The sequence below is a fragment of the Orussus abietinus genome, unplaced genomic scaffold (assembly GCF_000612105.2).
Source record: "Orussus abietinus isolate OABI.00-Male unplaced genomic scaffold, Oabi_2.0 scaffold458, whole genome shotgun sequence".
In the NCBI taxonomy this organism is placed as follows: domain Eukaryota; kingdom Metazoa; phylum Arthropoda; class Insecta; order Hymenoptera; family Orussidae; genus Orussus; species Orussus abietinus.
In genome coordinates, this window is record NW_019394627.1 from 10,556 (window position 1) to 38,516 (window position 27,961).

Below are 27,961 nucleotides of genomic sequence, written 5' to 3' on the forward strand. Positions count from 1 at the left end.
TGGATCGACTAGTTGATCATTTCGATCGAGATCTATTTCCCAGGCCAATAATTAGTGATCAGCCTTCCCAGCACCGTAGAGCCGTTTCTGTCGCGAGTCCGTCGAGCTTTGGGCGCGCCGATTCGCTTGTCTCGTCTTCAAGTTTGTACGGTCCGTCGAGGGCCAAATCGGCGTCCTGACCGGCCTTCGGGGTCGTCCTTTTACTGGCCCTTGCCGGTGCTCGTCGTGGCGGCCGGCGCCGTCGACTTGTCGATCGAAGGATTCGGCAACGCCTTCAGGATCGCGTGGACCTCCTCGGCCACCGCCATGAGGACGAACTCGAACTGCTGCTTCGTGGCCACCATCCCCGGCCTCTGGTCGCGGATGTGCTCCAGGGTGGCCGCGATGTCGATCTCCTTCGCACCCTTCGCCATCCGGTTCAAGACCATGTCGATCAAGCAGTAGGTCCCGGTGCGTCCGGCGCCATCGCTGAAAAGTCGGAGAAAAGCGTTAAGGTGAAGTGAAACACGTAGAGGAACTTGATCAAGCAGTAGGTCCTGGTGCGTCCGGCGCCATCGCTGAAAAGTCGGAGAAAAACGTTAAGGTGAAGTGAAACACGTAGAGGAACTTGATCAAGCAGTAGGTCCTGGTGCGTCCGGCGCCATTGCTGAAAAGTCGGAGAAAAGCGTTAAGGTGTAGCGAAACACGTAGAGGAACTTGATCAAGCAGTAGGTCCTGGTGCGTCCGGCGCCATCGCTGAAAAGTCGGAGAAAAGCGTTAAGGTGAAGCGAAACACGTAGAGGAACTTGATCAAGCAGTAGGTCCTGGTGCGTCCGGCGACATCGCTGAAAAGTCGGAGAAAAGCGTTAAGGTGAAGTGAAACACGTCGAGGAACTTGATCGATGTCGATAAAGAAGATTTTTATAAATGCCTATGTTGCCGACGTTGGTTTTTATATTGACAGCTGGGTCGAATTATATTGGGTATTGTACCAAATGGCATACTCCACCTGTCGTTTTCGTACGATAATTATAAAGAAATCGAAGTAAAACTCCAGAAATCCACTGGATTCATGCTTTCTGGGGCCCTAATTGGCTGCAGAGGGACCCCCCGCGCCATCTGTGATTTCCAGGTCAATTAAATTTTCCCTCCAAGACCTCGTATTCCCATCGTTTCAGCATAAAAGCGCATAAAACACTTTTTTTTGCCTTTATCCCGTTCAAATGCGAGTTTATCGATTACCAGAGTGTTCTAAATTGTCGTAAAATTGTTCTGACACTTTCGATTTTCATATCAGAGCGCTCGATAATTGGATGTTGATCGAAATATGAGAGCTCGACGCCATTTTATTTCTGGTCTGGGCAGAGTTAAAACGTTTTTTTAAAAAATCCAAATTTTGAATGTGTCAGGACAATTCTTAGATGATCACGAGTGATGTGTCAAAGTTTTGGACAGTTTGGTTTAATGCCCTTAAAAAAAAGTCTTGTATTCGAATCGACTGATTTGAAGGGGATTTCACTTCACCTTAAAGGCGTTCACCATCAAAATGTAGACGATGACTTCCACCGCTAGATGGCATTAGCATCGAATTCGGTGAAAGGTAACCAAAACGTACTTTATCGCTCGGATGAAAGAGACGCGACGCACAATGAGCGGTGTTTAGCAACGGGCGAAAAATGTGTGGGTATTTTGCACGTATAGGACTCACACAACGGCATTATATAATAAACTACCCACCCACCAAACACAGTTACGCAACAACAATAATTACATGTCTCTATAACATGGCATGTACATACACATTACATGTGTATAACATTTATATTGACATTTCTTACACAATTATATAACACCGTTATAAAATGAATAATTTTACATATACATTACATATCGAGGACATGTAATGTGTTACGTTAATATTATATAACTGCAATACAAACAGGTTGTAACAACGTTAAGGACCGATGCTAACTCGGTATTTCATAATATCAATGTATCTTTTGAATAACTTCTGTTATGTATTACGATATGCCAGTGTCATGTAATTGTAACATTGTGTGCTTGATGGGCATTAATTAATAATGTACCGTTTTTTAAATATCTATTCCTTTCCGGTCACCCTTAATAAAGTGCTGTACGTACCTGCAATGAACGACGATGGGACAGGACCTGCCTCGGTAGGACTTGTTAACCTTCCTGAAAAACCAAGGAAAAGTGATAAAAAATGAAATTGTATAAGTGTCAGGACCGACCTAGAGTTCGAAAATTCTCGGTAACATTAAATTGGAGAAGGTAACTGTGAAACATATCGTAAGTTACCGGGAACATTGAGAATTTAAGAGAGCGTTAATTTTGTTATTTATACTTTAGGTTTCTTCGTTTAAATAACTTTTTTTTTTCAATCAACTTCAAAGTTCAAGCTAAAGAGTAATAATTACCATTAGAAAATATTGATTATAGGGTCGTATTTACCTCCAGCTAAAAATATTCACGTATCTACAACTTCACGGAAAATTCCATGCCATTTGTTTCAAACGAACTGATATTTCATTCTGCGACGAAGCGAATGGGAGGTTTTGATTGGCTACGGAGAACGTACAACGGAAATTCCCCTCTACGATGTTTCTCTATAGCTAATCGAAACCTCTCGTTCGCTCTGTTGAAAAATTCAAATTCTCATAATTTCTCGATAAAAAAGGCTTTGGAGAAATTACCGATAAGTTACCGGGAATTTCTCTTCGTTTCTGACGTAACTTACTGGATTTAGAACTCTAGCGAGCCCCTACCAGAAATTCGTTGCGCCGCCCTTGGGGGCAAAAAACGGTGAAAGCTAACGTACGAAACCAGAGGGCAGCACACGATGCGATCGCGCGATCCTGCCCGTGAGCAATCTCCCAACTCATCTCTAGTAGAAGATAGAACTAAGAAAAGGAATGTACCAGAAAGCGCGGTCTATTAAGTTCGTAAGAAGAAGAAAGTTCCTCTCTGCCAAATTGGCTTAATACTAATAACTATTCTTTTTATACCAAAAGAGTATTTCATTTACCATCAATTAAAATAGATGGTTGGTGACCCGAGTCAGATAAAAGATTATTAAAACGCATGTGGCCAGATGTGAAATAATTGCTGATGCCGAACAATGTATGTCGGCAAGGTAGGTACCGTTGACTTAAGGTGAAGTGAAACACGTCGAGGAACTTGATCAACGTCGACAAAGAAGATTTTTCTAAATGCCTACGTTGCCGACGCTCGCTTTTATATTGACAGCTGGGTCGAATTATATCGGGTATTGTACCAAATGGCATATTCCACCTGTCGTTTTCGTACAATAATTATAAAGAAATCGAAGTAAAACTCCAGAAATCCTCTGGATTCATGCCTTCTGGGGCCCTAATTGACTGCGAAGGGACCCCTGCGCCATCTGTGATTTCCAGGTCAATTAAATTTTCACTCCGAGACCTGGTATTACCATCGTTTTAACATAGAAGCGCATACAACACTTTTTTTTACCTTTATCCCGTTAAAATGCGAGTTTATCGATTACCGGAGTGTTATAAATTGTCGTAAAATTGTCCTGACCCTTTTGTTTCGTATTTCGGAGCCTTCTATAATTGTATATTCATCGAAATATGAGAGCTCGACGCCATTTTGGTTCTGGTCTGGTCTAAGTTAAACAATTTTTACCAAAAATCCAAAATTTGAATGTGTCAGGACAATTCTTAAATGATCAGGAGTGATGTGTCAAAGTTTCGGACAGTTTGGTCTAATACCCTTAAAAAAAAGTGTTGTATTCGAATCGACTGATTTGAAGGATGTTTCACTTCACCTTAACCCTTTGCGGACGAATGTCGCCAAATAGTCGCCCAAAAGCCTTTATAATGGAAAAGTCTCGTCCGCAAAGGGTTAACTGCCGACGCCACATTCTGCCAAGGCCCACCTGCGGAATTCCAGCAACGCTTTGGTGGAGTGCGGCACCGAGTTGGCCGGCCACGAGAGGAAGTGGAACTGCGTGACCGTCCTGGTCTCCCCCGTCCTGAGGTTCTTCAGGTAGAAGGAGCGCACCAAGTAGTCGTCGCACCAGATGTGCTCCGAGACCAGATGGACCTCGTAGATGTGGTAGAGCTCGGAACCTTCCTCGGGCCAGTAACGGTGACTCATCGCGTTCCCTTCCTCGGTCAGCCTGGTCAGGATGACGATGACGACGCTCCCTTGCTCCCAGACCAGCTGCCAGAAGTCCGAGGAGGTGCTAGGCAGCGGTCCCTGGGTGGCTATGTACGCGGGGTTCCTTGGGTCGTGGTCCGTCTAAAACATTTTCGCCATTTTAGCCCTTCGTCCGTTTGCTACACTGAGCGAAGGAAACGCACTTTCTAGAAAACAAGAAATTCTCGAGTGGAACGGATCTTTATTGTCTACCAGCAACGAAACAAGACCGAATGAAATTAAGACAAACTGTAAACAGTAGTCAACTTCCTTAACACTTTAAAGACCGCCCGTCTACGCAGTCATACGCTATCACACACATGTTGTGTGAGCGGTCGTTAAAGTGTTAATAGTGATTATTTCTTCCTGTATGGTGATCATAGATGAACGGGGAGATGTTTCCCGCCATCGTTTGAAAGGAAGGCGCGGCCCATAGCGCCCTCTACACTCTTCACCCCTGTGTAAAAATTGGAACTACTTTCAAAGGGGGGAAATCTTCGTGATCGGTAAAACAGGATATACATACGAGCTGCGTCGTAATCTCAATCATCCACGCATAACAAATTGACTCAGGATTCGTAGTCTTCTTTCCCAATCTACGTTGACCCTGATACTAAAAAGGAAAAGGCGGTAACTTCATTCTATCGATACTGTACCGTATATGCAAAAGGGTGTTTCTTTACCGATAGAAAACATTTCGTCCCTTTGAAAGCCCTTTCACGGTGCTAGTGAGCCATGCTTTCCTTTCGACAATAGAGTGGAACATCTTCCCGAACATCTTTGCTTGCAATGAAAAATGGAAACGCGGACTTCGATAAATAACGAAACTTTGATATATCGATAGTTACCAGTAAGTAGAGGTTATCGAGTACCGCTATTGAATTTTAGATATCGAACCGCCCTAGGTCCCGCACCGATCGCTAGCGGGTCAATAGTCTTCATGCTATGTTGAGTCACTCACCGGCTTCTGATTGTCACGGCGGCATCCAGGAGAAAAGTCATTCCTCGTAGGTACGTGATCGCACTCTTTGCGGGCTTACGCGCGGCATTGGACAAGTTCCCGACCATAGCTGACGTTTATTCAGGGCGGCGAATTAAGGCGAAGTGAAACTCGTCGAGGAACTTGTGTCGACGTCGATACAGAAGATTTTTCTAAATACCTACGTGGCCGACGTTCGTTTTTATATTGACAGCTGTGTCGAATTATATTGGGTATTGCACTAAATGGCATCCTCCACCTGTCGTTTTAGTACAATAATTATAAAGAAATCCAAGTAAAACTCCAGAAATCCCCTGGATTCGAGCTTTCTGGGGCCCTAATTGGCTGCAGAGGGACACCCTGCGCCATCTGTGATTTCCAGGTCAATTAAATTTTCACTCCAAGACCTCGTATTTCCATCGTTTTGACATAGAAGCGCATAAAACACTTTTTTTGCCTTTATCCCGTTCAAATGCGAGTTTATCGATTACCAGAGTGTTCTGAATTGTCTTAAATTGTCCTGGCCCTTTCGTTTCTGATATCAGAGCCTTCGATAATTGGATATTGATCGAAATATGAGAGCTCGACGCCATTTTGGCTCTGGTCTGGGCTAAGTTAAAGAATTCTTTCCAAAAATCCAAAAGTTGAACGTGTCAGGACAATTCTTAGATGATCACGAGTGATGTGTCAAAGTTTCGGACAGTTTGGTCCAATACCCTTAAAAAAAGTGTTGTATTCGAATCAAATGATTTGAAGGGGGTTTCACTTCACCTTAATAGGTTTGTTCGTTTTGCCCACACTTTCTACACTTTAACGAAAAGTGTACACTTTGACGTGGGATGTCATGGAACTAACAATAAGTGGAACCCCGCAGGGGACGCGTCTTCGCACGCTTCAAACGCACGCTACAAGCGATACCGTCCTAGGCATGATGCCGGGCTGGACTACGCTTTTTTACCCTAGTCTAGCCTTAGGTTAAAAATGTATGGTCCAGCTGAAAACGTCTTATGTCGCCTGCGAATGATAGTGCGCCAATGTGGGATGTCATGGAACTAAGTGGAACCCCTCAGGGGACGCGTCCTCGAAACGCGCGCTACAAGCAATGCCGCCCTAGACATGATGCCGGGCTGGACTAGATCTTCTTACCCTAGTTTAGCCTAGGGTAAAAATGTATGGTCCAGCTGAAAACGTCTTATGTCGCCTGCGAATGATAGTGCGCCAATGTGGGATATCATGGAACTAAGTGGAACCCCTTGGGGGACGCGACCTCGAAACGCGCGCTACAAGCGATGCCGTCCTGGACATATACTCGTAACCGGTCCCGAAGGCGCGCCGAAACTTACGATGGTGGAGGCATTGATGTAGTCCGAGCTGTTGACGTTGGCGAGGTCGTTGAGTACTACCCTCGAGTGGTCGTACGGGAGAACCGCTCCGGGTCTGTTGCGATCCACGTTCTCGGGATCCTCGGCGATGCCGGTCGACGACGGCTCGGCTTCGTACGCGCAGAGACCCGTCCATTCCTGGTCCAGTCGATCCTTGTTCTTAAGGTGGTCCTCCATGTACGACTGGAAGAAAGAGGTGCGGTTGGTAGCGATGAACGCAATCGGTCTTCATCTGTTTGACCAGTCGAAATGATAAGGCCAAGATGCGCCCGAACATGTATGCATGATCAAGACCAAGTCCAAGATCACGGTAGTCTTGGTTTTGGCATTGCATTTGTTCGTCAGTAAACGTAGCAATGAACGCAATCGGTCTTGGTCTTGGTCTTACAGTTTTGGTATTTCTGCCTGATTATAGTTACAAGACCAAGACGCGGCCGAGCAAGATCGAGTATGCACGATAAATACCATGTTCAAGATCAGGGTAGTTTTGGTCTTGGCTTTGCATTTGTTCGCCAGTGAACGCAGAAATGAGGAAAATTAGTCTTAGTCTTGCAATTTTGATTTTTTTTCCCCTTCATAATTACAAGACCAAGACTCGCCTGGGTAAGATCGGGCCTCGTGTATGCACGATCAAGACCAAATCCAAAATCATGGTAGTCTTGGTCTTGGCCTTACATTTGTTCGTCAGTAAATGTAGTGATGAACAAAATCGGTCTTGGTCTCTTAGCCCGATGATAATTACTAACCCCAGACGCGACTAGATAAGATCAAGCCTCGAGTATCCACGATCAAGACCAAATCTAAGATCACGGTAGTTTTGGTCTTGGTCTTGCATTTGCTCGTCAGAAACGTGATAATGAGGAAAATCGGTCTTGGTCTTGCAATTTTGGTCCTTTTTCCCGATCATAGTTACAAGACCAAGACGCGACCGGCTTAAGTTGAAGATCATGGTGGTCTTGGTCTTGGCCTTGCGTTTGTTCGTAAGTAAACGTAGGGATTAGCAAAATCAGTCTTCGTCTTGCAGCTTTGCAAAAAGTGCAAGATCAAAATCGAGATGAAGACTTAACCCTAATTGTAAGACCAAAACCAGGACTCGACTAAGCAATACCAATCTTGGAGAATACAAAAGTGCAACACCAAGGCCATGATAATCTTGGGTCTTGGGCTAGCACTTGCTCATTACTCAGTAATGACTTTAGTCCGAACTAGAATGATACCGATAGCTTGAATATTTTAGCCCCGCTCTCATGTTTTAGTTGAAAATTTTCCGGGAAAATGAAACCTTAATTTTCAAACAGCTGCGATTCCGATAAAAAATTTCGTACTTACTTAGTTCTAGTTCGGACAATAACTACATTCATATAGATTAAAAAAAAAAAGTTCTCCCGCAACGACCTGCATAAGAGCGCATAACTTGCATAGATTTCAACAAAGAATTTCATACAAATTTGTGTTGCTAGTTGAAACGTGTCTTAATATGCGTAAAAAACCCCGGCACTGTAGGTTTGACAGTTTTCGCAAAATTAATTCCTAAAAATTACTTAAAAAACACGCTTCTAGACGATAATACTCCCTTAAACGGGAGTTCGCGGCATATCAGAACAAGCTAGATGAGGAACTAGGTGGGAAGATTCTTTGTCAATGGAAGCGACTCCCTGGAGTTTGGCGAATCTGGATTACCAAGACCATGTGCCCAGTTGATATGTCCATGTTGGTCAGCGCGGGTTCCTCGCCCCAGGACGATGTGCTGGAACGGTTGGAGGGCGAGTTGGCCGAGTCGCTCTCGCGGGAGAGGCTGATGACGCGCGGCGACTCCGGCTTCTCGGCTGGCTGCTTCGCCTGCATCCTCGCCCGGCACAGATCCTGGTAGTCCTTAGAGGCCTCCGGGTCGTGGGTCGCGAGGCCGGCCAACTTGGCGCGGGCTGCTGCGTGTCGGCGGGCGATCAGGACGATCAGGATCGCCGCGGCGCCCGCCGTCGCCGCCCCGGCCGCCACCATGACCGTGAACGCGGTCGAGTCTTCCTCCGGACCGTTTATAACCTCCAGGGTCGCCGGCAGCTTCGCCTGAAATCACGAATTGGATGGTCTTTGTCGTCTTTTGGGTGAAACTTCTTATGGGACTGGGTCCTACCCATGGACATAGGAATAGAGGTAACTTATGACTCGTGTCTAGCGGTGTGACGAGTCGAATACTTTACCGACTCGAGTTACTTGAATTTCAAGCCATTGACAACTCGAGTTTGGACTCGAGTGGATAACTCGATGACACGTACATTCTACGCGGCGAGGAGAGTCGATGGCGAATTCTTCAGTATGACAACTCGAGTCGAAGCGATGCAACGAGTCGAATACTTGATCGATTCGAATTACTCGAACGTTGCCAACTCGAGTCGACGACACGGTGCCGCATATATTCGGCGCGATGTGTCGAGTCAATGACGAATTGGAGAGTAAAGTGACTCGATTAGCGACGACTCGAGTCAAAGCGATATAAAGAGTTGAGTAGTTTATCGACTCGAATTACAAGAACGTTGCCAACTCGAGTCGACGTTTCAAAGCCGCATATATTCGGCGCCATGTGTCGAGTCAATGACGAATTGGAGAGTAAAATGACTCGATTAATGGCGACTCGAGTCGAGGCGATATAAGGAGTCGAGTACTTCATTGACTCGAGTTACTCGAATGTTCTGAATTTGAGTCGACGACACGATGCCGTATATATTCGGCGCGAGGAGTAGAGTCAATGACGAATTGGAGAGTAAAATGACTCGATTAACGGCGACTCGAGTCGAGGCGATATAAGGAGTCGAGTCCTTCATCGACTCGAGTTACTCGAACGTTACCAACTCAAGTCGACGACTCGATGCCGCATACATTCAGGGCGACTAGTCGAGTTAAAGGCGAATTGGAGAGTAAAATGACTCGAGTCGAAGCGATGCAACGACTAGAGTACTTCTTTGATTCGAACTCTGATGCTCAGTCCTCTTTATTCCCATATTCATGGAATAAACCAACTTCTACAAGCGCTTCCCGTGAATAAAACTTACAAATATCACTCCTAAGTGGACACCTAAGAGTAATTATCGACAGTTACTCTCGAAAGTCACCGAGTACATTTACACGTGCTAGCTTATACCGATGTTACAATTACCGGAGTTAACAATCATTCATGTTATATTCCGTGTAAACGCCGTTTTACTTCAATTTTACCAACAATAAGGGCAAAAACGGCTTTTATGCCACGCTTAACACCATTAAGTAGTAATAGTTGGTAGTAATCATCGGTAAATGTGAAACCGGTGCAAGGGAGCACGTGTAAATATACTAAATTTTCCATGGGCTCGTAGTTTTAGACCCGATATAGATTGTATTACTCTACCTTGTCTCCTATTCCTGCTCGAAGCACCTCCACTCCCAATGAGTCCCACAGCTTCCCGCGAATGTCTCCTGAAATTTTTGCACGATCTTGTTAAGGATGACCTCGAGTAGGGTTGGGTAATTTCTCGCTTTCCAAGGTTTTCAACGTATCAATCGATCTTTCGATTTTCTACTTTAAACTAAACGTCTAAAGCATAAAATAGTAAAAAACCAACGAACAACGTATCCAACATGGCGAAGTGGTATAGGGAGATATAATGCCATGTATTGATATCGTCCCCACTTTAGGGGTCCAAGAACTTCAGATTTGTTTTTTCTGATTTAAGGCCAAGAGCGCCTTCTCGATGGAATTTTGCAATTAAAAATTATCGTATGACGAGATATGAGGAAAATACCTGGAGCTAACATTATACAAATAATATTCTAAAGCAAATGTTTAGCAGATATAATTAAAATCTTCGTTAAATATTTAAAAGAATGTATGGTATTCGTTAAATATATAGAAAATATAGGACAAATATTTTGCGCTACTAGGGTTACCTATTCGATCGAGCACGTCGGAGGCGTTATACTTCTTCTCGTTCTCTGTCACCTTGAACGTCACTTCCGCTCTTCCCACGCGCACATCCGTCAGAGCACCTGGCTCCAGACCCAGAAGACTGCCCACCTATTGAACAGCCCATGTTATTCTTACATTAAACGTTTAAAGGCCGAGATTGTACCGATGTGACGAGTCGAGTTCTGAGTCAAATCGATTTATTAACATTGTTAACTCAAGTCAACAACTCGGGTTACTCGAACATTGTTAACTCGAGTTGGCAACTCGAGTTACTCGAACATTATTAACTCGTTACTCGAACATTATTAATTCGAGTTACTCGAACGTTATTAACTCGAGTTACTCGAACATTATTAACTCGAATTACTCGAACGTTATTAACTCGAGTTACTCGAACATTGTTAATTCGAGTGGACAACTCGAATTACTCGAACATTGTTAACTCGAGTTACTCGAAAATTGTTAATTCGAGTTGACAACTGGAGTTACTCGAACTTTATTAAGCCAAGTCGATATTCTGGGAGGAGGAACGTAATCGCATGCATTCAACACGACAAGTTGAGTTTATGTCGAGTTGGTGAAGACAAAACTACTCAAATGAACGAATAAGTAATGCCTTGACGAGTCAGGTACTTGATCAACTTGAGTTATTCGAACTTTGTTAACTTAAGTTGACAATTAGGTGAAGGAAGAAACGTAACCGCGCACATTTAGCGCAGCAATTCAAGTCAATGACGAGTTGACGGGTACAACAGGACTCAAATAAACGAATAAGTAATGCCTTGACGAGTCCAGTACTAGAATAATTTGAGTTACTCGAACTTTGTTAACTTAAGTCGATAATTAGGTGAAGGAAGAAACGTATCCGCGAGCATTTAGATTTTTTTTTCAGAAAAAAAAAGAAGCAAAAAAAATAAATAAAAATCGACAAATTGATTAATCCGATAATATAAGAATTTACGTAAAGTTAGATGAAGAAAAATAGAAATAATAACGAATGTACAATTTCAAATGAAACTTAACACTTTGCCGGCCGCTCATTTGTCGCATTGCCGTTATGCTGCTACCGACGAGATTCACTTAGGTTCTCCTGCTCGGCAACGGTAATATTTACCCAACAGTTGCAATATAATTATTATTTAAAAAAGCATTGGGTAACCGTTACGCCATTTTAACTTAACGTAACTTAAAACTAACAAATAACATAACGTTTGTTACAATGTAATAACCTAACGGTTACGTAACATAGAGCTAAATAGTTACATGACATTTGTTACAATGCAGGAACTTAACGGTTATGTAACATGGAGCTAACAGGTTACATAATATTTGTTACTATCATATCTATATAAATGTAGCGTAACTTTGTTACTCTCATCTTACATTATGTTACTGTCCTGATATTACCGTGTACATGCAGCACATATTTGTAACAAAACAGAACTACATTGGTGCTGTCATTTATTTTATTACATCATCGTCATCGTCATTGTCATAATTCATCGTCAAATGTCACAAGATTAATATATGTCATATTTTCATTACTACTCGTATGAAAAAATGTGATTTTAATTCGTACGCGCATATACATTATCAGTCATTGTTCGCCAGTTGAATGAAATCCTAATTGTCTTTAAGTAAAATCAGATAGTTTATCATTACATAATTTCATCGAAAGTCTGATTTGTCATTTAATATCTAACTATCGTCAAGTACGAAAAAATAATAAAAAATAAAAAATTATATAATTGTGGATAAAATTGCGGGGATCTTTTTTATTAAATGTATGAAAAATTAATATTATTTTAAGGTTACTGAAATTATAACATTACATAACATGTTACCTTACCGAGGGGGAAATAATAACTAACATCTAACTTCCATGTTACTTTTATGGTACATAACCTGTTAGTTTCGAAAACGTAACATTTACCCAACAGTTGTATAACAGTGTTCACTGGGTATCTACCTATGTAATCATCGCAATGAAGCATTACTGCTGGCGTAAAAGAAGTCAGCGGCCGGCAATGTGTTAAATTTGTTACTTGAAAATTTCTCGCGTTACCCACTTTCTCAACGATGCGCTCTCCCTCGTACCACGTGTGGAACTCCTGCTTGAACTCTATGTAAACGTGATCCATGTCCACGTTCTTGTAAGATTTTGGAGAGACTGCATTTATACGTCCACCTGTGCCCAGTTCTTTCTTCGTCATCGTAAGCCGATCGGCCCGCGCCTCGTGATCGTTTTCAGCTTCGGAATCGGCTAAAAACGTAAAGATTGCACACCGAAAAAAAAACAAAAATCTGTTAATCCTACAGTCAAAATCTGCAAAATGTACAGATTTAATGACTCTTTCATATCACCTTAACCCTTTGAGGCACGGAATTTTAGAACATAAAAAGGCCCATGTGCACAGAAATTTCATTTCTTTTTAAATTGAACAAAGTTTAAAACTTTTGCCATGTTTACCAGTCAACGTCTGAGGCTTGAAGGCGTAATTGTTGGTGGCAAACGGGGGACCCGGCTTCTTCACGTCGAGTCGTTCTCTACGTTTAAATCCGGCCAACTCTCGTCTCAGTAAAAGAGTATCCAAATCGTCGTCGAATACGATGTCGGCCGGATCGTCTGAAATGGAGCGGCGATATTTATATCAGTTATTATATTATATCGAGTACTGCATTGCGTACGTAGTTTCAGTAGAATGATTATAACGAGATCGAAGTGGAATTCAAGTATTCCCCTGTATTTATGATTTTTAAGGTGAAGTGAAACAGGTTGAGGAACTTGATCGACGTAGGTAAAAATGATTCTTCTAAGTACCCACGTTACCAACGTTGTTATATATATTGACAGTTGTGTCGAATTATATTGGGTATTGTACTAAACGGCAAATTCAATATGCCGTTTGCTTGCAATAATTATAAAGTAATTGAAGTAAAACTTCAGAAATCCCCTGGATTCTTGGTTTTTGAGGCCCTAATTCACTGCAGAGGGGCAGCCTGCGCCATCTGTAATTTCCGTGTCAACTAAGTTTTCACTCCGAGAGCTGATATTACCATCGTTTTACGTTAACAAAGTATAAGACACTTTTTTGCCTTTATCCCGCTCAAATGCGAGTTTCTCGATTACCAGAGTGATCTAAATTGTGGTACAATTGTTCTGACACTTTCGTTTCTCATATTAGAGCCTTAAATAATTGTATATCGATCGAAGTACAAGAGCTCGACGCCATTTTAGTTCTGGTCTGGGCTGTTAAAAAATTTGTTTCAAAAATTCAAATTTCGAATGTGTCAGGATAATTCCGAGATGCTCACAAGTCATATCAGAATTTCAGACAGTTCTATCCAATACCCTTAAAAAGAAGTATCTTCTTCGAATCGACTGATTCGAGGGGGGTTTCACTTCACCTTAAAGCGGGTTTTGCATCTGCGTACGAACCACTAACAAGGAAGGTATCCCAGGTCGATCTCTCCGATTTGATTTCTTTTATAATATGTTATAGTAGACTAAAAACTAACCGACACGTAATTTTTTTTATCTGCCATTAAACACTTTAAGGGGGTGAAACCACCATCCAAAGTAAGGCCTGTGAGGGGTGGCTCACCCCTTAATTTTTTTTTTTTAATTCAGAAAATTATATTTTTCATTTCTCGTTATGAGAAAGCTTTTCCAGGTTGGATTGGTTAAAAAGTATCATGTTCTTGTGGGTGAAACTGCCAAATCGCCCCTTGACATGCCTTGCTTTGGATGGTGGTTTCACCCCCTTAAAGTGTTTAATGGCAGATAAAAAAAAATACGTGTCGCTTAGTTTTTATTCTACTACAACATATTGTAAAAGAAATGAAATCGGAGAGATCGACCTGGGATACCTTCCTTGTAAGAGGCGATGCTTCCGTTTCACGAAGAGTCTTACCAGATCTATCGGCGTCACGAGCGAAAGACTCCACTGGACCCCCCTCGGTGTACATCTCCCTAGCGCGGATCGCAGCATCCCCGTGGACCGGCCTCGTCAGAAACTCCAGGTCCACCTGTCTATCTCCATCGTAATCCTGGTAGTCCCCGATCGTCCCAGAAGTCTCCTCCTCGTCCTGGAAGTTCTCAGGGTCCTCCAGAACGAATGGAGCCTCCGGTCGTACCCGGTACCTCGCTCCATCGGGTTTGCCTCTCGCCCTGAACCTTTCCTCCACCTTTCCCGAAGCACCCTTGCCCCCGAGACCTCCCCTCGAGGAGAAGTCCACGGCAGAGCGGGGAGAGAAGTCGAAATCGATGGCCCTGAAGAACCGACTCTCCTTTTCAGGATCCCGACTCCGCTCGAAGGGAACTTCGGCGTTCCTGTGGGGTCTTCTCTGGACCTCGAAGGCCTCATCGATGACGTCCTCCGAGTTCCGGAAGCCCCTGGACGGCATCTCGACGACTCTCTCGGACAGCTTCCTCGGGATTGGCTCGTTGAAGACGTCTGCCGAGTCCGGGATGTAGTTTTCTCGAATCCCCTCGGGCGACCATCGGTTCTCGAGAGTCCTGGACCCGACGAAGCCGCGACCGAGGTGCTCTTCAAATTCCGGGGGATAGTACAGCTCGTCGGCGTAGTCGCCGTGGGGATTTCCTTCGCTGGGCTTGAACTTGACCACGGCTATGGGTAGAGGCTGCTGAAAATGAAAATGCATTAGTTGTTTTCAAGATCGTCGATCTCTTAGTTCGCCCTCTCTGTCAGGTGGCATGAGAGACACCGAGAAATTTAATCAATGTCGCACAGTGGCGAAAATGACGTAAAAGAGGGTAAAAACTGTTTGTCTGCCTCAATGTCAAGTTTTTGAATTTTAATTATGACGAGTTGAGTATTCTAACTTGTTAAACTCGAGTCAAACGGGTATTCGAGTCATTTTTATTGTAACTCGATTTACTGGTTCAAACGAAAGCCAATTTTACGAGGGTAAGAGGGAGATCGAGTTACTTGTACCGAGATACCAATAGCGCCTTATTTATTTATTTATTTATTCGAGTAATCGTTATTTGAATTAATTTACTTTCAAACTTGCCATTGACTCGACTCGTCGCGCCGAATATATACGGCATCGAGTCATCGACTCAAGTTGGTAAAGTTCGAGTAACTCGAGTCGATGAAGTACTCGACTCATTACATCGCTTCGACTCGAGTCGCCGTTAATTAAGTCGTTTTACTCGCCAACTCGCCAATGACTCGACACATCGCGCCGAATATATATGCGGCGTCGAGTCCTCGACTCGAATTGGCACTATTCGAGTAACTCGATTCGATGAAGTACTCGACTCATTGCATCGCTTCGACTCGAGTCGTTTTACTCGTCAACTTTGCCATTGACTCAACTCATCGCGTCGAATGTACGTTGCACCAAGTTACCGAATCGAGTCCAAACTCGAGTTGACAATGCTTTCGAATTCGAGTAACTCGACTCAATCATTTATTCGACTCGTAACACTACTATAATATACTATATTAAATGAACTAATCGGTTTCGTTCGTAGCTTAAAAAATGCAGAAAAATAGTCCACTCTCGATGGCCTCGTTAAAGTTGACTTTACTCATTCAAGAGGTTCAAAAAACGACATTCATTGTCCAATTTGACACACCAGGCTGAACATCGCAGATAATGACTAGGTCTGAGTTTCGCGCCCCTATATATATATTTGGCGCGAAACTCTACCGAGTTGCTTAATTACCGAATTATCTTCCGGCAAATTGATGAATCGGTGCCTGTTGCTCTCTCTGGAATACTCGCAGCTCTCGAGGTCGTGTTCAACTCTAAAATGCAAATGCGTTGTTATCGTTGATATATTACCGTGTACTTGAATTCGTAACTTACCCAAGGCGAATGGAATATAAGGTACTCTGAATGATGCACTGAGAATAAGGGTGGGACCATTTGAACCCTGCGGTCTCCAATTTCTTTAGTTCCAGTCTCAGCAGTCGCAATTCCGCGAGCCCCAAATTGTATCTGCGGTTAAATGATGTCCAGTAATTATCGACAAATTGCAACAAAGAGATCAATTCCATGAGCTTATCAAAACGATAAGGAATGGATTCGCCGATTTGGATATAGCGATTCGTTTCAAACTTTTCCACGTGAATGATGCTGACACCCGTGATATTTCAATTTTTTAAAATTTCTCTATGGACAATATTAAACTGTTGAGAAAAAAATGAAATTTCATGCCTTCAATATAGCCTTTATATTTACATTATGAAGTTTGAAACTAGACTTGAAACCCAATTCGGAGCAAGGTTTCATGAACGATTGACTCCTCGGAAGCCACTATAACATCCCCTTAAGGTAGTCTAGTGAATATGACATTAAGGTAATATGAAAGTGTGATACATACATAACAAAGGTCAAAATATTTATATAACTTTTCTCCAAACTGGGTGCACCGAATAATCTGAAACTTTAACACGTGATTATGGAGGCCCTAAGGAATAACACGCTGCACGTGAAATTTCACTTTCCGAAAAGAAAAATATCTTTTTTTGGTACTTGTTCGAGATAAGTAGAAAAAAAAAATTTCATGAGCAGCGCGTTATTCCTTAGGGTCTCCATAATCACGTGTTAATGTTTTAGATAATTCGATGCACCCAGTTTGGAAAAAAATTGAATTAATATTTTGACATCTTGGTATGTATATATCACACTTTCATGTCACCTTAATTATATGAAACGACTCACTGAAATAGATCTTCGTCCTCCCTGTTGGACTCGAGCGAGATGCATCGTCCAAATGCAAGATCTGAAAAGAGAAACGGAATAATATTATTAATTAAACGTCGTATGAAATGTTATTATAACTAAAGTTGCAGCAACATGCGTACATGTAAATAGACGAGAAAAAGATAAAAGAGATTGAAAGGAGTTCCCAAGGATCTCTTTTTGTCTTACCGTCATAGCAAAATTCCGTTTCGGGTAGACAGAGGTTCTCGCTGAAAAGGCAACCTGAAAAAAATCATCATTCTTTATAATTCCCGATAAAATTAAAGAGGAGAACGTAACAACGAACATTATAGTACTCGACCGATAACCCGAGAATTTTTCGAGAACTTGTGAGAAGACCTGTAATCAATATTTATTACAAAAGTTTCCATAATACACTCCGTGTACTTTATATTTCAACGTCGATAAAAAAAATGTTTCTAAACACCCACGTTGCCGACGTTCGTTTTCATATTGACAGCTGTGTCGAATTATATTGGGTATTGTACTAAACATACTCCACCTGTCGTTTTCGTACGATAATTATAAAGAAATCGAAGTAGAACTCCAGAAATCCTCTGGATTCATTCTTTCTGGGGCCCTAATTGACTGCAGAGGGACCCCCTGCGCCATCTGTGATTTTCAGGTCACTTAAATTTTCCCTCCGAGCCCTCGTATTCCCATCGTTTTAGCATTGAAGCGCATAAAACACTTTTTTTGCTCTTTATCCCGTTCAAATGCGAGTTTATCGATTACCAGAGTGTTCTAAATTGTCGTAAAATTGTCCTGAGCCTTTCGATTCTCATATCAGAGCCTTCGATAATTGTATATTGATCGAAATATGAGAGCACGACGCCATTTTGGTTCTGGTCTGGGCTGAATTAAAGAAATTTTTTGAAAAATCCAAATTTTGAATGTGTCAGGACAATTCTTAGATGATCACGAGTGATGTGTCAAAGTTTCGGACAGTTTGGTCTAATACCCTTAAAAAAGGTGTTGTACTCGAATCGACTGATTTGAGGGGGGTTTCCCTTCACCTTAACGTCAGGGGTCGGTAAGGTGCGTTCTAGTCCCGGGAAGAGACCGCGCGCGCCGCCCCGCGGCGCGTGCGGGAAGCCATTCGATGTAGCCGCAGAAACGGACCAATATCGAGCGGACGAGAGAACGAAGAGATCTCGCTGGAGGCACGCGTCCCGTCCCGGGGAAACCAGGCGTGGGAGGAAGCCATTGCAATTTCCAAACCTAACCGCCAGGGGGATTTGGCGGGGCAATAGAGTGCCGGCGGAAGGGAGATCGACGAGGCGGAAGGCAAAGCCACGCGGCGGCGTGGGTGGTGAAGAGGGAGGAGGAGCAATGGCGGCCGGTGCGTGGGACGCACGGCTCGATAACGCTTCGAGGGCCACCGAGGACGACTGCGCTCGGCGCAGGGCGTTTATTATGTATTTTTAACGAGAGCGCTCACTTTTCGCACTTTCATCTCACGTGGGGTCAGTCGCCGAATTACGTATTCGCTATATGAAAGAATGAGATCACTAGCACTTTCGGTCTAGTAATATTGCCAAATAAAGGTACATACCTTGCAAATCGAAAATTGCTGAGAGGTCGTGGGTTGTAGGCAGGAAATGCGGGAAGATGGAAACCCGTTAAAAAGAAAAGGACTCGAGTCTATCTACATTTTTTAAATATGCATTACATTCATATTTACGTATACTATAATTAGAAGTTCAACAGTATAATTTTCTTATCATGTCATGTAAGCATGAATTATTTAACAGTTTTCAATGTTTATTAACGTAATATAACCTCGCAGTAACAAAAACTAACCTGTACATCCTAGTAAATTCTCTTTCTTCTAACGAAAATGGGTCTGAGACATCACGTAATTCCCTTCTTCTTCTAATAAGGTTATTATTATGTCCCCGAATACGATCGTTTGCAAAAATCAAAACACCCAGGAGGTTTTCCATTTTGAATTCCGGTGTCACAATCCGGGGAAGATGGCGTTCACGGCGCTTATTTTTTTTATCTTTTCTTGTATGCTTCATCATTTCGCTTAAAAATTAGTGCCTAGCCAGTTCATATGAATGGTCTCGCATTTTCACCACCAAAAACGTACCGTAATACCGTGAGCTCCTCATTTTTCACATTTTCGCTCAATTTACTTTACGTAATAGACCCCCAGGTCCCGAACGCAACCTGTATCCATCGATTTACGGTCTAGTGGCGCCCTCGTGCGTCGGATTTACATATGCAACACGTTGTCGCGTTGCTTTTCTTTCCCTCCGGGGGTTCCGTGAGGAAGAGGCAGAGTGGGAGGGAAATTGGAAAACTCGGCAATGTTCCGCGCCAAATGCATTTCTGTGAGAGCCATACATGCACGCTATCGCACATGCATATAGGGACAATGCCCTTTGACTGTATAGAATGGCGATATCAGCTATTTGTGCAATTATTACTATATTCATTTATACATCACTTTAATCAGTTAACTGCGTTCGGTGTGTATACACGTCGGTAACCCGTAACGTTACCCGTTTAAGAATTTATTTTTAACAGGTTAAGGTGATATAACAGTGTCATATATACGTACCAAAAAGTCTAAATGTTTATAAAACTTTTCTCCTAACTCGGTTCACAAAATCATTTGAAACTTCGTCGCGAGATTATGGAGACCCTAAGGAAGAACGCGATGCTCGCGAAATTGGATTTTTCGAAAAAAAAATCTATATTTATTACGGACATGAACCAAAGAAAGACATTTTTTCGCAAAATGAAATTTCGCGAGCATCGAGTTCTTTCTTAGAGTCTCCATGATCACGTGCTAAAGTTTCAAATTATTTGAAGTACTCAGTATAGAGAAAACTTTTATAAATATTTTTATGTAATATATATATATATATATACAATGCCCCTTTCACATAACGTTAAGGTGATATAAAAGGGTCATACTGCACCGAATCATTTCAAACATTAACACGTGATTGTGGAGGTCCTAAGGAAGAACGCGATGCTCATGGAATTTCATTTTTCAAACAAAAAGATGTGTCCTTGGTTCTAGTCTGGGATATGTAACGAATTTTTGTTTGAAAAATGAAATTTCATGAGCGTCGCGTTCTTCCTTAGGGCCTCTATAATCACGTGCCGAGGTTTCAAATTATTCGGTGCACCCTATTTGGAGAAATGTTTTATTATTATTTTTACGTTTCATTTTTATATACAATGACCCTTTCATATCAGCTTAAGATATTCTTTTTTAAATTCTAATGACGTTTTTACCTCATTTTTATGAAATTTTAAATATAACACATTGAAGTTATAAGGCTTTCATTTTCCTGAAGATTTCATAAATAATTTTCCGATTTATATGTACAGAATGACCCTTTCATATAATCTTAAGTATTTTAAGTAAAAAATCTGGAATGACGCGTTACTGCACAACCCTGACACTATCTCTGTCTATATACATTATTTCCTTGACAGGGATATAGTTTTCTCGGTCGAGGAATATCGGCATACAGCGAAAGGTCACCTTCAACCCTTTTGAGTGTCAGCTGGACGTTGCTCTGCTCGAGTGCTTTTCCCGGAGTACGGGTACTGCACTCTTTGACCCTCAAAGTGTTGAATCGCCGAATGGAAAAGAAATAAACCACGGAAGATAAAGGGAAATGAGAAGACCTCGACCGTATGTTCGAACTCGAGCGTGGTAGAAAACGAAAACGTGAGGAGATCGATCGCGAAAGAACTAAGAATAAGTCGCGCGCGACACGAAATAACGATTGACCGCTAAATTTGGAATTAGATGCACTCGTGAAGTAGTATAAGGAGACATAACGCCAATGGTCGGATCTCTGATATTCGCTGATTTAGCGATGCGAGCGCTACTAGCGGAAAATGAGGGAACTTTGATTCTACGTGACCAGAACATTTTCTACTGATGTACATTAGCTAAAATGATTTTAATTTTGCAATTAAGGCATGCAAAACGAAACGATAATCCGCGCATAATATTCAGAATGTGACGTTTTTAATACGATAAAGACGTAAATTACCTGAAATGCTTTTATATTTGCAATTAAGGTACGCAAAACGAAACGATAATTCGTGCATAATATTCAGAACGTGATGTTTTTAACACGATAAAGACGTAAATGACCTAAAATGCTTTTAATTTTGCAATTAAGGTACGCAAAACGAAACGATAATCCGCGCATTATATACAGAATGTGATGATATTAACGTGATAAAGATTAGCGGACCCGCTAGCTAAGGGGATATGAAAGTTCACTCGTGAACTTCAGAAGTTTCACAAGATGTGAAAATTCACCGGCACTCGGAATGTCCATCGTTCATGAAACTTTTCTACGAGCTGGATGTGCCGAATCGTTTCAAACTTTACAACGTGAATATAAAGGCTTAAAGAAGGTCCTGACACCCATAAAATATCATCTTCATAAAAAATGTTCTAAATAACTATAAAGAAATTGAAACAATATGGAAGTTTCATGAGTGTCAAGACCTTCCTTAGGGTCTACATTTTCACATTCTCAAGATTGAAACGATTCGGTACACACAGTTCGGAGGAAAGTTTCATAAACGAGACCTCTGACGCCATTTTGACATCGCCTTAACCACTTGCGCTATAAAGACGTGCCACGCACGTCGAGATGCTTTTGTTCCAAAACTGCCAGCGACATGTATACCACATCGTTAGGCATTTGTCGCAGAAACAAAATCGACGTGTCCGGCACGTCGGCTAACAGTTGGATCGTTCATTATTCGAGCTACAGTTCCAGAGTGCACGACANGTCGAAATATACCCGTATACCACCTACATTCATTGTTTACAACCGATGTGTAAATGTTTATTGGCAAAAAGCAAAAAACACGTATTTCATTTTTTGTGAGCAATCACATCGCGTAGGTGGAACTTAAGTAGGAGTGCTTGTGTAATAGAAATTACAAATAAATGTCGCTTGAAGAGTAGTTCACCTCCTTGGGGGGATGTAGCATTGCTGAACAATATTGTGTTTTCACCGTCCTTATACAGAATACGTTTATACCAAGTTTCGTCGAAATCCCTCCATTGCTTCTACGAAAATTATTATAAAAACTGAATTTTCGCCAAACTTTTGGGGGGTTGTTTCACCCCTTAAATGTGGACCATTGCAGATACAAAAAAACACGTGTCTCTTAGATTTTTGTATTCTTCAACATATATGAAAATCATTAAGATCGGGGGCGGACACTTGGGAATGTTTCCTTGTGAGAACTTATTCAGTACAGCTATGCAGACAAATCCTGCTGTTCTAGACACAGAAAAATTTCTTTCCAAGAATTCTTTCCAAAATGTCGGTAATGCACTCAATTTTTCATGTACGATTTTGACAACTCAAGGTTGCCAAACTTTAATATATGATTTTGAAAGCTAAAAGCGGTATAAGAGTCCCCCTACCCACTTTTAGGGAAACGTCACTCATTTTTATCCTAACAGAGCTGAAAAAGAAGCTTAAAAGAGGGTATGAGGAGGTACTGCTACTAAAATACGTCTTTTGAAGCTTCAAGGAATTTTTATGAAAGTGATTTAAAGGCACGGCATTAGTAGGGTCGCTTTTAACATTGCTCTAAAATACGCCTTTTGACGATAAAAGTGAGATATCCGTAAGGGTCCTAAGGTGAAGTGAAACACGTCGAGAAATTTGATCGATGTTGGTAAAAAGGATTCTTCTAAATACCTACGTTGCCGATGTACGTTTTTAAATTGACGGCTGTGTCGAATTATATTGGGTATTGTACTAAATGCCTTACTCCATCTGTGGCTTCCGTACAATAATTATAATGCAATTTAAGTAAAACTCCAGGAATCTCGTGGATTCATGGTTTTTGATGCCCTAATTGACTGCAGGATGCCATCCTGCGCCATCTGTGGTTTCCGTGTCAACTAAATTCTCTCTCCGAGACCTCGTATTACCTTCGTTCCTGCACAGGAGTGCATAAGACACTTTGTTACCCTTTATTTCGTTTAAATGCGAGCTTCTCGATTACTAGTGTTGTAAATTGATGTACAATTGTCCTGGCAGTTTAATTTCCCATGTCAAAGCTTTCAATACTTGCATATCGATTGAAATATGAGAACTCTACGCCATTTTGATTCTGGTCTAGGCTAAGTCAAAACATTTTTATTTTTTTTCGAAAATCCAAAGATTCGAATCGAGTAACTTGGGCGGGGTTTCACTTCACCTTAATATTTTACAACGTGGCAATATTTTGATAGGCGCAGAACAAGTAAAAAAATAGGACTACCGTGAGAGCACACCTTGTTTCCTTTCCATCATGCTTCATATCATATATATTCCACAAAGTAGTATGAGGGGATACAACGCCATGTCTTGAAATCATCCCCACAACAGGGGTCCAGGATCTTCAGAGTTTTTTCAATTTAGAGCTGAGAACGCCTCCTCGATGAAATTTTGCAATTCAAATTTATCATCTATTAAAGTGTTCGTTAGTCTTTATCGCGCTAAAAACATCACATTCTGTACATCATGCCTGGATTATCGGTTCGTTTTGCGTACCTTAATTGCAACATTATAAGCATTTTAGGTAATTTACGTCGGTAGATGTTTCGGTCATGTAGGATCGTAGTTCCCTTATATTCCGCGCGTAGCGTTTGCGTCATTAGATCACCGACAATCAGAGATCCTGAACTCCGATTCTGGGGTTACTTTCTGTGGAATCGACCCGTGGTGTTATGCTACTTTATCGTCCCCACTTTAGTAGTTCAAGATCTTCATTTTTGTCCGATCTAGTTCCGAGAGCGCCTCCACGATGAAATTTTGCAATTCGAAATTATCGTCTGCTGGTGGGTCCGCTGGTCTTTATCGTGTTGAAAATGTCATATTCTGAATATCATGCGCAGATTATCGTTTCGTTTTGCGTACCTCAATTGCAAATATAAAAGCATTTTAAGTAATTTACGACTGTATCGTGTTAAAAACATCACATTCTGAATATTATGCACGGATAATCGTTTCGTTTTGCGTACCTTAATTGCAAAATTAAAAGCATTTTAGGTAATTTACGTATTTATCGTGTTAAAAACACATTCTGAATTTTATGCACGGATTATCGTTTCGCTTTGCGTACCTCAATTGCAAAATTAAAAGCATTTTAGATAATTTACGTCTTTATCGTGTTAAAAACATCATATTCTGAATATTATGCACGGATTATCGTTTCGTTTTGCGTACCTTAATTGCAAAATTAAAGGCATTTTAGGTAATTTACATTAGTAGGAAATATTCTGGTCACGTAGGATCGTAGTTCCCTCACTTTCCGCGCGAAGCGCTCGCGTCGTTACATCACCAAAAATCAGAGATCCTGGACTCCGATTCTGGGGTTACTTTCTATGGAATCGACCCGTGGCGTTATGCTACTTTATGGTCCCAACTTTAGTAGTTCAAGATCTTCATTTTTGTCCGATCTAGTTCCGAGAGCGCCTCCACGATGAAATTTTGCAATTCGAAATTATCGTCTGCTGGTGGGTCCGCTGGTCTTTATCGTGTTGAAAATGTCATATTCTGAATATCATGCGCAGATTATCGTTTCGTTTTGCGTACCTCAATTGCAAATATAAAAGCATTTTAAGTAATTTACGACTGTATCGTGTTAAAAACATCACATTCTGAATATTATGCACGGATAATCGTTTCGTTTTGCGTACCTTAATTGCAAAATTAAAAGCATTTTGGGTCATTTACGTCGGTGGGAAATGTTTTGGTCACGTAGGATTGGAGTTCCCTCATTTTCCTTAAGGAACGCTCGTATCGTAAGATCAGCGAAAATCAGAGATCCTGGGTCCCGATTATGAGGTCATTCTCTATGAAATCGGCTATAGGTGTTATGTCTCTTTATACTACTTCATGTTCACCATTTTAGGAGTTCAAGATCTTTAGTTTTTATTCCGATCTAGTGTCGAGAGTGCCTCCTCGATGAAATTTGGCAATTGAAAATTATCATCTGCTGGCGGGTCCGCTAGTCTTTATCGTGTTAAAAACATCACATTCTGAATATTATGCTGTCAATATAGAAACGAACGTCGGCAACGTAGGCATTTAGAAGAATTTTATTTATCGACGTCGATCAAGTTCCTCGACGTGTTTCACTTCACCTTAAAGTTCGTACAAATGGGTCGCAAATATTGTATGTATGCCGCACATCCGAGGAAAGTACTGCCTGGTTCCACGAAATTAGTCTCCAAAGAGGTTGCAGCGCTTCGTTATCAACGGAAGTCGACTTATCGTCCGGTTGAAGTGTTCCTTGTTCTCGCTGCGCACTTATTTTGAGGATTTCAAGCACGCCCGGTGGCGCCATTAGGTTTGTTCGTTTTGCCTACACTTTCTACACTTTTACGAAAAGTGTACACTTTGGCGTTTGTTTAGACAGAAGTGAGGCAGAAGTCGCTGCTCGTTTTGCGAGGGCACCTACCCCGAGTGTACACTTCCTCTACACTTTCTACCCTCCATATTTTCCGTTTCAAATACTGAGTACCGGGGAAAATAATGAAATTCTGAAACTGGTTGCCGCAAACTTGTATCGTGTATCGTTACGGACGTGATTCACGTCAGCGGCAATCAGGAATAGAATTTAAAATGACGTTAAGGGGGTGTGAAAGTGCCATCCGAAAGCTCAATCGTTCATTGAACTTTTCTACGAACTGGCTGTCTCAAATATGTGTGACTCTATAATCTCCTTATTCATGTTGTAAAGTTTCAAACTATTCGGTAAATCGAATTGGGAGAAAAGTTTTATAAACATAACCTCATCGACGCCACTTTCACGTCGCCTTAATTCACGTCAGCGGAAACCAGGAATAGAACTTGAAAAGACGTGAATTCACGTCTGATTTATAAATTCACGTAGAGTTTAAAATGACGTGAATTCATGTCTTTTCAAGTTCTATCCCTGGTTGCCGTTGACGTGAATTCACGTCATTTTAAATTCTATTCCTGATTGCCGCTGACGTGAATCACGTCCATAACGATAGACGACACAAGTTAGCGGCAACCAGTTTCAGAATTTCATTATTTTCCCCGGTATTCGGTATTTGAAACGGAAAAAATGTGCCGCTCGCGAATGCGTTAAGGTGAAGTGAAACACGTCGAGGAACTTGGTCGACGTCGATAGAGAAGATTTTTCTAAATGCCTACGTTGCCGACGTTCGTTTTTATATCGACAGCTGTATCGAATTATATTGGATATTGTACCAAATGGCATACTTCACCTGTCGTTTTCGTACAATAAATATAAATAAATCGAAGTAAAACTCCAGAAATCCTCTGAATTCATGCTTTCTGGGGCCCTAATTGACTACAGGAGGACCCCCTGCGCCATCTGTGATTTCCAGGTGAATTATATTTTCACTCCGAGACCTCATATTCTCAACGTTTTAGCATAGAAGCGCATACAACACTTTTTTTGCCTTTATCCGTTCAAATGTGAGTTTATCGATTACCAGAGTGTTCTAAATTGTCGTAAAATTCTCCTGACCCTTTCGTTTCTCATATCAGAGCCTTCGATAAATGTACATTGATCGAAATATGAAAGCTCGACGTCATTTTGTTTCTGGTCTGGGCTGAGGTTACAAATTTTTCCCAAAGATCCAAATTTTCAACGTGTCAGGACAATTCTTAGATGATCAAACGTGATGTGTCAAAGTTTCGGACAGTTTGGTCTAATACCCTTAAAAAAAGTGTTGTATTCGAATCGACCGATTTGAAGGGGGTTTCACTTCACCTTAATTCACGTCAGCGGTAACCAGGAATAGAACTTGAAAAGACGTGAATTCACGTCTGATTTATAAATTCACGTAGAGTTTAAAATGACGTGAATTCATGTCTTTTCAAGTTCTACCCCTGGTTGCCGTTGACGTGAATTCACGTCATTTTAAATTCTATTCCTGATTGCCGCTGACGTGAATCACGTCCATAACGATAGACGACACAAGTTAGCGGCAACCAATTTCAGAATTTCATTATTTTCCCCGGTACTCGGTATTTGAAACGGAAAAAATGTGCCGCTCGCGAATGCGTTAATTCGATCTCGAGTGCTCCCACCGGTACACCGAGTGACCAGGACGCAGGGACGGTCCGTCGATAAGTAACAGAGTAACCACGTACTCACCGACTGCTCCATTTCCGGTGGCAGGCGAAACGGCCCCATAAAATAAACAGAGCAGCAAGAGCTCTGGAGCTCCTCGCCACCGCCTTCCTGGGTTCATGGGGTCTTCCTGAAAGGAATCGAACGAACACGATGGGTCCCACCCTGGTCGAGACCGACGCACTGCGACGCACGCGAAGAGGGCCTCGAGAGAGCCTCCACCCGCGAGTGTGGTTCACGGGTCAAGATCGGACATCTTCCTCGGGGGACTTTCCTCCTCTGGACGGTTTGCTTATCTCGGGGTATCTTTGTTTATCCTGACGAGGAACTGGCCGAAAGAGAGAGGCGAGGCCCGCCGCGGAAGCATCAGGTTGTCGCGTGCGCGCGACGCCGGCCCCTTCTCTCTCTCTCTCCCTCCTTCGGGAGGGAAGTGGCCGAGCACGCGACGGGGAAAGAGAGAGAAAATGCCGGGCGAATCGATCGATCCGCCGGCGGAGTCGACCGGAGGCCGGAAAGTGTGTCCTTACCTGGGCGAGACGGGGTTCCTAGTCGAGCATCGCCGAGTGGGAGCTGGCCACGTGTGGTAGCCGAGGTCGGCTCGCGGCTTCT

At 42.2% G+C, this 27,961-nt stretch overlaps 1 protein-coding gene across 1 annotated transcript; it reads right to left on the bottom strand.

Moving 5' to 3' along the window:
* On the bottom strand, positions 1-27,960 carry LOC105701487 (receptor-type tyrosine-protein phosphatase N2). Its single transcript, XM_023432897.1, has 17 exons — positions 27,880-27,960; positions 27,377-27,482; positions 17,387-17,440; positions 17,177-17,237; positions 16,319-16,450; positions 16,176-16,257; positions 14,392-15,124; positions 12,948-13,103; positions 12,547-12,740; positions 10,459-10,585; positions 9,920-9,987; positions 8,221-8,604; positions 6,502-6,723; positions 5,094-5,099; positions 3,917-4,281; positions 2,122-2,175; positions 1-468 (listed from the first exon to the last, which is right to left on the bottom strand). The coding sequence occupies exons 2-17, from the start codon at positions 27,471-27,473 to the stop codon at positions 201-203; spliced, it is 3,003 nt and encodes a 1,000-aa protein (XP_023288665.1). The 5' UTR covers positions 27,474-27,482; positions 27,880-27,960; the 3' UTR covers positions 1-200.
* Between the last annotated feature and the right edge of the window lies 1 nt (position 27,961).

Coding starts and splice junctions, on each gene's coding strand:
- LOC105701487 (XM_023432897.1), bottom strand. CDS start 27,473: ATGAACCCAGGAAGGCGGTGGCGAGGAGCTCCAGAGCTCTTGCTGCTC. Junction 9,988..10,458: donor CGACGTGCTCGATCGAATAG/GTAACCCTAGTA, acceptor CAAAAATTTCAG/GAGACATTCGCGGGAAGCTG. Junction 6,724..8,220: donor CAACTGGGCACATGGTCTTG/GTAATCCAGATT, acceptor TCTTTCTTCCAG/TCGTACATGGAGGACCACCT.